The 10,941-nt window shown below is 35.0% G+C and overlaps 1 protein-coding gene across 1 annotated transcript in view; it reads right to left on the reverse strand.

The window, feature by feature from the left end:
• Positions 1-1,553: 1,553 nt before the first annotated feature.
• Positions 1,554-10,941, reverse strand: part of LOC140139120 (ubiquitin-conjugating enzyme E2 D4-like) — a 23,293-nt gene continuing 13,905 nt past the window's right edge. The window contains exons 3-6 of the mRNA XM_072160904.1: positions 9,940-9,954; positions 5,657-5,734; positions 2,437-2,503; positions 1,554-1,690 (exon numbers count right to left, since the gene is read on the reverse strand). Coding sequence (XP_072017005.1) covers positions 1,554-1,690; positions 2,437-2,503; positions 5,657-5,734; positions 9,940-9,954 — 297 coding nt within the window. The remainder of the gene's footprint in view (positions 1,691-2,436; positions 2,504-5,656; positions 5,735-9,939; positions 9,955-10,941) is intronic.

Genomic DNA, 10,941 nt, shown 5'->3' on the forward strand with positions numbered 1-10,941 from the left:
CATTTACGGAAATGGGCAGATAGCTTGTCTTTACCCTTAGCAATAAAGTATTCTTTTTCCCTGTTAATTTAAACATGGGCCTCAAATCCAATAAAAGTTGGCTTTTTATTTTGGAATTTGCAAATATAAATACTTGTTAGTTAATTCAACGTTATTAAAATGGAGTTTGTTTAACAAAATAACATAGCTAACACCTTCAACCATTTTTAATTGATCTATATTTTAACAGAGATCCTTGGAATACTTTCACGGTGAGTATTTGCTGACATTGACCAACAATCTTAGGAAAAATAATCGGAACGCTTGACACAAGCAGTCCTGTACAATGATTTTATAAAGTCGATAATATATTATCGACTTACATCACATGGACGCAGCCATTTGCAGTTGGCGCCAGGTTGTCTGGCATGTGGCTTGGAGCTCTGCGGGTGGTCTTCTTTGTAGTTTTCAATGGCAAAATAGGAACTGTGACCATTTTTCTGCTTAGAAAATTGTATTTTGTGCTAATTTAAAACAATATTACAGATAATTCTCTCGATAACTTTTTAAATCACTCGACAAAGATTTTACAAATATTGTTTTGTACATTGTATGTGAAATTTAGAATCACCCAGTGCTCAGAATTTTTGCAATAAGCGATTTATCAAAATGTCATGATTCATTTTCAAAATTCTCCTATTCATTGGTGTGTGCAACTGAAAATCATCCAGCCATCTGACAATGGGTGGTCTGCTAATGGCTGCCTCCATGAGCTCTATATCGACTATATAAAATCATTGTACAGGACTGACAAGCGTCCATCTAATGCCGTAATGTGTAAGATAAATCCCGAAGTTAACTCTCTTATGAGTTAGATACCTGTTAAGGAATCATGCACTACGTAACGATTTGATTCAAATCTTTAACACAAGAAATTAGATATGGAACAACCAGTAACTAGTACTTAAGACCTTTCTTTTATGTCGGGAATGGATTATATGCCCCCATCAAGTGGCACTTGAGAGATCTTTTGAGAGAATTGCAACATTGTGGAACAGAGTATTAGACTATCATATTTTAAGCACAAACTGGAAGTCGTTTGTACGAGGTGTCTCCGCTCCATATTTGGTGTATCATTGCGAGACACCCAGCTTATATGGCAACACATGTAACAGACGTTGTGTCTGACAGACAACCCAACATGGTTTGGCCATGTTGTTAAGGTGTCTGGCATATGTTTTGCCCCTGGCATCCATGGATATGAACACTAATTATTGCTACTAAAGTGTAAGACATTGGTAATACGTTTAAGAATCGAATAAAAAACTGATCTGCATTCCACATAAAAAATAAATGATAAATATATGAATCTGACCATTAAAACATCTTAGGCCAAATTAGTCATTTGTCAATTACATAACTTTAATTTAAAGGAGCAAACTTTGTTACATTTTGATTTTTTATCGTTTTAAGAGCTGTCTCGCTGTAAATGAACATGTTGAGAAAGCTCGTGTCGTTTTCTATATCCAATTCGTTTCTTAGTGATTGGCGATTTAGAGACGTTTAACTTATTCCTAAGCATATGTTTGTGTACACTCTCTTGCTTTCCTGTTATAATCCTGTCTGGAATAAACATATTCATCTCTCATATCCATAGACGTTGCCGAATCGGGGTTCGGTGCATCAAGTACAAACAGGACTGATTCCAAAACTGCAGAAAAAAACAAACAAACAAACAAACAAAAATAATATATAAATATAAATACATAATATAGATGTTGTATCCAAAATATATATTATAAGTTATACTTGGTTGTCAAGGTAATTTCTTAAGCTGTAACTGCATATGCTTCGTTTTAATAAAATAAGGTCAACAGGCGAATATATGACCAATTGTGTAAGTTGACTACACATTGCTTGAACCACTTTCGTGTCTTAAATAAATATGTAATATATATATCAAATTATTCATTTACTAACGTAAATGAAGTGAACGAAAAACATGAAAAGCATTGCTTTTGTTTTGAAGTATTTGGCGATAAGCATGGGAGTCATTTTTTGCGGTACAAACTTGGTATGTGCGAACATTACACAAAGTCGTTCGATTAAATAAAATCAGGCATAATAATAATAATAATAATAATAATAATAATAATAATAATAATAATAATAATAATAATAATAATAATAATAATAATATTCACCAGGAATACGTGGGTCTAAAGACGTACATAACTAGGTATCAATTGGTAGTGAATAGCATATTTACGTGCGATATCATCAACTGGTGTAGTATATATGGTAAGTTTCAAAGGACCAAGTACTAGTACTTTGAGGATATCCGAATTCAACAACAACGGGATCAGAGATGGCCACTTATTTTGACTTTACATGTCAATCTTTGGAAACAGAAACTGCACCGCTTTAATGCAACACCACGAACTTCAAAATGCTTACCGAGGTGGTCTATCAATATTTTGTGGTCAAATACCGCGCTCATATCTAAGAGAACCAGTAAAACAACCTTCTTAGAATAAATATTAGATGTAATGTCATTGGTTACTTTGATCAGTGCAATTTCAGTGTTATGCATAGTTTTATATGTTGACTGGGGGACCAGTGAGTTCATCGGTATTAAAGTGCTCAACAAGTTGAGCAGAAGCACAATTCTCTATCACTTTAGCTAAGTGCGATAGGTTGCTAACAGGTCTGTAATTTTGGAGATTGTCTTTATCAAGAGAGGGTTTCTTAATCAGTGGTGAAAAACAGCAGAGTAGGGAGCTTTAGGAAAAACCCGGATGTTAAGAATGTATTGACAATAGCTGTCAATGCTGGGATATGGTATTATACAGGGTGTCCTAGAAAAAAAAACCGAGTGAATAAAATTGAACGTAAGTCGAGAAATAGACATCAGAATCAAATAATTTAAAATGTAGCGCATAGCCTATTTTATTATTTTATTGTGCATCACATACAAAAAATATACTTGTTCGGTTGGCTGGTTGCGAAGAAATTAACGATTACATATTGCGTGCATCAATGCAGTTCATTCCAAGTTTGATCAACATGCGCTTTTTTCATATACTCGCTCACCGCTTCCTAAAGTTTGTGTATCTAATGAAATTTAGTCCATATTATCAATTTTATCAAGCGGCGGTGGTATATTATTCGTGCTTGGCAGCTTTAATTGGAAGCTTTACAACTTAAATTGTTTAGGTTGTGCAAATGTTATATTTTAACTTTCCAAAGAACATGAACATTTGAGCCAAGAATGACAATCATCAAGTGCTTACAGCTTGATACCATGCAACATTGATGTTGAAGTACGTTTTAAAAAAAGATTTAAACTGAGCATTACAAATTTTTTGGAAATATTTCAAAAGCATTAATGTGCATGAGAATTTTTTAAGCCAGCTGTAATTCTCTATGCAATAATTCTTTATGCAACATTTATATCAATATTAACGAAACAAGATATTTACACGTATCAAGCATCTTCTTCCAAATTTAAACAAAACCTAATTAAATGTTTTGCAAGAAACATATTGTTTAAAAAGAACGAAAATGATTTCACTTAACAAAATATATAAAGCCCATTGACAGTTAACTACTATACAGTGCGCATTGTGTTGAATGACCTTTCTTTCAAACTTGGAATGAAGTGAATTGACGCATGCGTTATAGAATCGCTCATTTCTTCGCAATCAGTCAACCGATTCCAGTAAAATTAGCGTTTTTTGGATTTTAATGTCTATTTTTCGACTTACGTCCAAATTCATTCGCCCGGTGATTTTTCTGGGACACCCTGTATGTTTTTTTAAGACATGGAGATATCGTTCAACACTTCTCCCTCTGGTAAGGGATGGAATTGAGTCGATTTGGGAAAAGTGTCACATGGGACATCATCAGCCGGGTCGCAAATACCTGCAATCAAGTCGTCCCGAATCCTACGAATCTTTGAGACACCCATTTCCCCTTCGTGTGGACGGCCAAGTTTTGTAATCAAGTGTCCAAAAGGTCATTGATCCCGAACTTGGGTTGTCAGTCTCCTGAGGAGGGCAAAGCCGTGACCGAAAATGTGAGGTACGTCTTGTGTCGTGTCGTTTTGTATCGAGATCATAGGTTTAAATTATTAATTAAGTAGTATATTGTTCTTGTGCAGTTTGTGAATTTAGGGTAAAGAAGATGATGTTGGCCTTGAGGCATTGCGGTTTTTAACAAAATTACTTTTAATTAAAGACTTTGATTTTTTTAACTTAATCAAATAGTGTATTGTTGCTTTGCATTCGTTTAAATTTGAGTAAAAGGTGATGTTGGCCTTGAGTCATTGCGGTTCGTAACAAAACTGGGGGCTCGTCCGGGATATATACTGAAAAAAGAAAAGTTGACATTGCCACCGATTGCTGTCAGCGGTACATGTTACCATATATGTGACATGTTTTTATTTGGGGTCCTTTTGGGATCACTTCCAGTCAAAAACCAAATACCATCAGCAATGCTATTAGCCATGAAACACATAGCAGTGAGCCAGTAGGTTCACACATTAATTCTTGGTATCTATTGTATATTTGGTATGGGGGTCAAAGTTCATTAAGGGGTCAACTGCCACGAACTGCCACGAACAACATAGCTGGTTGACGAATATTACACACATGCGTTGACATTAGCCAGTGTCTATATGGTGTTCACATATTTTGGGCAAAGGTCATTAAGGACTCACTTCCGGTCTACAACAGAGAACAACTGTCTTCTTAGTCGCAAGATCACATATCTAGTTTAGATTAGATGCGTGATTTTCGTTCTTATGCAGCCAAAAACTTTTTTTCTGGCCTAAAATTAATTCTCCAATTTTGAGATGGACCACTTAAAAAAAAAAAAAAATAACACTTCATAGCGACATTACATTGATGTTGATACTTATTTGTAGTGTGATCAAGCAAATTTTTAAGTTTCTTTATGATTGTAAAAAGCATTTGCAAAGCTACATTTTGCAGAAAACTCCGTTGAATTTGGACAACCAGTTCAAATGATATGAGCAGTCAAAGAAATTTCAAAAACACTAGAAAACAAAGGGAAATACTTCCTTTGTTTGGTTATCTCTCAAAAGCAATATTTCCGACTTCCGACAGATTTTGCTTGATCACATCACATTTTTTAAAACCAAATGATATTCATTGGTACCAAAATGGTATTTATAAATCAACCTAACTATCTGGGTGAAGGTTAAAGCAAAATGCCAAATTTGGTTTATGCATAAGATATGATGAACTATTTTTCATGAAAATAATCATTCTCGTTTCACATACTATGCCATTTTTGCAATGAGATCATCCCATCCCCTTTTAATGAAGGTGTGTTAATATTTTCTGGTGATGTTTTTATTTGTTGTATGCATTGAAAAAACTTTCCTTTTAATATGGTCATATCTGATGTCCACTCATAAGGATCCAAATTATTCAGGCAAACTTCCCCATCGGGATATACGTTAAGGTGGTAAATCTTGGTCTTGAAAAACACCTTAAAACAAATCAAAGCATGGATAACAAAATTATCTTAAAATGTCAAATATCAAATATATTTGTTATCAATAAAGCAAATAAATATAACTTATATTGACTCTTTTCTCCACCTAAAATACTTTTTGTTTCGAAGTGATAGCAACACTAATAGTACATACCTTAGGGGGACTATTTGGATAGTTCTCAGGTAATGTAATATCCAGATAGAACAAGCCACCTGCGTAAGGAGTTCCTGCCTGTAAGATTAATAAAAATATTAATAAATACGTTTAAAAAATATTTAGCTAATACAGGTATTGACATCAAATATGTGTACTAGTCATAGATACTGCGTTATCCTAATGTATGCAAGTGACGTTAATGTCCTACGTAATTTGTGGAAGAAGTAACATTTTGGGTTGAAATCACGTTTATGATCCCTGCGACCTTTACGTAAAATTTGACCCCATGAGTTTCTCGAGACTTGTAGGGGCATGGCCAATGATAGTTGTGACCAAGTTAGGTTAAAATCGGTGTGAGCATGTTAGTGCTAGAGCAAATGTAACGATCGACAGAAGAAGAAGAAGAAGAAGAAGACCACGAACACATCCGTATTGTGAACCCTTAATGATCTTTGACATTTGCACATTCAAATTTGGCATCACTCTGTGGCAGCAGTGGCATTTTTAAGGTTTTTCGTCTCGGAGCGGAAGTGACCCCTTAACGACATTTCGCCTCAAATAAAAAATACTTAGTGTACACTGTGTAACATCAATTCATGTGTGAATATGCCGTCACAGCACTGTTTTTCTTGGTTGGTTGAAGGTATTTGGTTTTATACCGGAAGTGACCCCTTAATGACCTTTGACCTCAAATAATTATGCGCATGATATATAGAGAATGGGTTATAACAATGCCTCTGTACAGGGTGTCCCAGAATGATCTTTACCAGGAAAGTTGATTTTTTAGGTATGAAGGTCATTAATATTTGTCACATTGTTTTAAATTCTAAGATCTGCATATATTTAGCTTTCTATGAAATTTTAGATTTTAGAAATTGGACGTTTTTAATAGAAGTTACAGGATATTGCGTAAAAATGGTGAATTTAGAGTTTTCACAAAACAGCCTAATTTGAAAACTACTTACTTTCTTTCTTAAATTCTTACTTTCCTAAATAGTCGATATCTGTCGATTATTTATGATGATACGAAGTAATCATTGTACGGAATAAAGGATTTCTTACGCTTGAGTGACCTTATACTATTGTTTCTTTCTTGGCAGTTTTGAAGATAATTATTGCGGTGTCTGAGTTCCATCAAATGCCGGCAAAGATGAATTTGTCATAAAAGTATAGAGAATAATTTTCATTAGTGTCGTAGCATTTACAGTATATTGGCAAACCGACAGCTACGTAACAGAGAAGATTAAAATTGACTGCGGAGGATCCTTGAAAATATTTTTTCTGTATTAATGACATTTTTTAGTAAAAATTACATTAAAAAATTACATAAATATCTGAAGTCAAGAATTGTTTAGCGTTGAACGCTCTACATATGCACAAACTCGATGTATTTCCTATAAAAGAGTTTAGGATTTCTCTAATATATTGCTCAGCACGGATTGACGATGGTGATAAAGCATCCACGTGTTATGATGCTGCAAATTACACAAATGCAGTCTTCGTCCATTTCCAGACAAAACAAAACAAAACAAAAATAAAATAAAAAGACAAAAATCAAAAACAACAACAACAACAACAAAACAACAACAACAACAACAACAACACAGATACAGGAAAGAACCATTTTGGTGTACACTGAGACTTGATTCAAAAATTGACAACGCTCTCGCCAATCCATGCTTTCATTAGACATGAGATATAAACGACATGAAGAATTGTAAAATCAGCCAAACTATTGAAATCAGATTCAGTATGGCAATATAGAAAATAAAGAAAAATAACACTGGAACTACAAAGGGGTTTGTTGTACCAACCCCAACCTCCTAAGATGACTTATCCGCCATAAAACACACGTGTTTGCGCCCAAACGACCTAAGCTAATCGTTGATACATCCTTTTGCGCTCATTTCAGTGATAAAAATTATTACCCCAGCACCTTACCTGATGTTAGGACCGGGTATTAAAGATGACAATGTGTGTGTGTGTGTGTGTGTGTGTGTGTGTGTTGGGCGTGGGGGGGGGGGGTGGTGTTGTGGTCCATCATTGGTTTCTACCGTAAAATCAATAAATTATTCCAAGAGCTACTGACTTTTTTACTTGTTAGTTATATGTTGAAATAGTCGAGGGAATTCCTCTGTTCGTCTTGAGGAAAAAATCGGTGAAAATTGCATTTTTGTATATTTTTTAGCCGAAAATCAATTTTGTCTAAACTTTTGTACATAACCAGAATGTGCCAAATTTGCATGGGCTCCCTCACATTATGATGTCATAGCGATATTATGTGGGGAATGTTTCAACTTATTTTGGTATCACTTGATAAAAGAGGCCCATAGTTATACATTGGTACAAAATATAACAGTAGAGAGCTTGCGGAATGAAGTTACTGAAACTTTAACGGCAACTTCAAAAATATCGATTCGATTTCTTGCTCAACTTCACTTCAACGCGAACGTCAGATTGGTTTCTGTACCAACAGCGTCTTGTTGTTTAAACTAGGGGAATTGTATCAATGGGTGATCAAAAGAAGGGTATGTAAAAGCGACTGCATCAAATTTCTCCCTTTTGTTTGCTGAAGTGGTTTATTGGTAACACTTATTACAATTAGTTTGAATAAACATGGTTTACATCTCTTGGCGATGACCAATGCAATGGGAATTAGGCCTATGTTATGAGCTATACGCTAATATTATACTTAAAGCTCAATTATTATTCCAGTAAACGTCAGCTTTGTCAATTTCATATTTCCATCAGAACACAAGCCCGTTTTATCTGTTTGCTCTCCCTAGGACCCCCCACCACCATCACCACCTCTCCATATCATCCACTCCCTCCATCTATTCATCACCTCTCCATATCATCCACTCCCTCCATCTATTCATCACCTCTCCATATCATCCACTCCCTCCATCTATTCATCTATCCTCACTTTCCCACTCCCCTGTGGCGTTGCCAGGAGTTTTCTTTTAGGAGGGCAAGGACTCCTCTTTGCATTCTGATCGAATTAAATATATCTCCCCGAACGATCCTCATTTTGTTCTTTAAAAACTCCCAGAATTTTGAATTTCAACCAACATATTTCTTGATGCTCCTTTTCTGACATTCTTATTTTTTGTAACAAATAGGCCTCCTCTTTTAATAATGAATAATTTGGTTGACATACAATACCCATAGGCCTATAATATGCGTATAATAGCGTGGCACATGTTAGACCAGCTTTCTGCTGAATTGGGGTACATAATGTAGGCCTAAATGAATAAAATAATAATTAAATATAATACCTGAACAGTACGAACATATTTGGTTATATTGATATAGAGGTGTAATTATAAGACACGCAACTTTGTAAAAAAATGTTCACAGTAGCTGCAATTCGCAGAAGTTCACTACACTGCTGGGTCCCGTAAAATCAGTCCATTTTACTGGAACTTAATCCCCTTGGCGTTGAAGTCAAGCCAAAAACTTAGTTCCTCAAGCTGATTTGGTGTACGTCATGAGCACACACAAATGTATATATCAAGTGTGACTTTTGGAACAACATTTATTTTGATCTAATTCAATCAGTAATTTTTAGCATCATGTGGCATGTTTTTTACCCAAACCAAATTAGATTTCCAATAATTGGTCTATTAACTAGACAAAACATAGTGGTAATTATGTAGTCTATGAGGAAATATGCAAACCATTGTTTTAATTATGACGTATTTTCATCATAATTTACGGCACACTATAGATTCTGGCGTTAACTTTAACTTCAAGCGGCTTTAATGGCAGAGTGGTTTTGAATACATAATCCTCTATAATCCTCTAGACGTTAAAGTTAAAGTTAAAGTAACTCCATTTCGCAAGCTCTCTGTTATATGACGTTTGACGTTGAAAATGAAAAACTATCCTTGTAACAATAATTAAATATGCCTCAGTAGTTCTAGAGTTAAAGCAATATGAACGACTTTAAGCCGATAGAACACAACCAACGTTGAAACAATAAATATTTATATATGAAAATCTTGAAACAGTGAGAATGTATATGAAACAGGTTACACAATGCCGAATTCAAAACCAAAATGCCAATGTTAATCAATACAAATTATTGTAGCTTAACTGAAAAAGGTTAATGGAAATAGGAAATTGCAAAAGTGTACATCAAATGAAGCCATTGACACGAGTTTTTTAAAATGTTTACATTGAGTAATACACTTAAAATTAACTATGTTATTTTTCATCGAAAAGTAACAGTAAGAGTTTACACTACATGTATATACTTACCGGGCCATTCAGCATACCTTTCCAATGGTAAACTGCAGAAGGGGAGAAATATAAATTAATAATTAACATTAATTAAGGCTGGATTTACCGCCCCAGCTACATACAATATAGTAGAATGAATTTGACAACTTCTAAACAGGTTTGAATCTTAAAAATAGAAAAAAGGTCAATAAGGTCAAATTTTATGGGGGTTATTGATTGCTGACAGATAGTATACTATCCGTCCTTTCATCTTTTCTGTTTCTGTTTCGGTTTCCGGTTTCGGTTTCTGATCTCATTGTTATTTTGAAGTGTTAGTATGGTACGTGTGAACAATCCTAGTCAATCTAGTCTTTTGTTGACTACAGAAAAGTTGAACGAAGATAACTTCTGTTTCGGTTTCGGGAGTTATGTTAATTTCTGACATGAAAAAAGTGAGATGAGAGGGTTGATGCTAATCTAGACAAAATAAGTGTCTAAATTTTACGGTCGTAAATTCACGATAAATTGTACGGCTTCAATTGACTTGCGTTGAGTGTATAGGTACTCCAGCCTATGCGGGAGTCGATTGTGAAAATAGCCCAGCGTAGAAATATACATTAACATGATTAATATAAATCAATCAATAATAATCAGTGTTGCCAAGAATTACGTATACTTGTTCGTGCAATCCCGCAAAAATCGGTCATATTATGATTATGTAGCGATTAAACGGGGAATTATTTTCGTCCAAATACACCTTAAAACTTGGTAATATGCAACACCAGAGAAGTGCGTTGAAGTGAAAGGATTTCTTTCATTGGAATTGGTAATCTGATAATTGCTTCAGGCAAAATTGCCAGACTCAAATCTATTTTAAATGTATACTATTTTAGAGAGAGGGGATGATGAGACGAGGAGATGATCTGGTGGAGGAGAGGAGAGGAGAGGAGAGGAGAGGTGAGGAGAGGAGAGGAGATGAGAGGAGAGGAGGAGAGGAGAGGAGAGGAGAGGAGAGAGGAGAGGAGAGGGAGAGAGGAGAGGAGAGGAGAGGAGAGGAG

This window comes from Amphiura filiformis, chromosome 2 (genome assembly GCF_039555335.1).
Source record: "Amphiura filiformis chromosome 2, Afil_fr2py, whole genome shotgun sequence".
Classification (NCBI taxonomy): Eukaryota; Metazoa; Echinodermata; class Ophiuroidea; order Amphilepidida; family Amphiuridae; genus Amphiura; species Amphiura filiformis.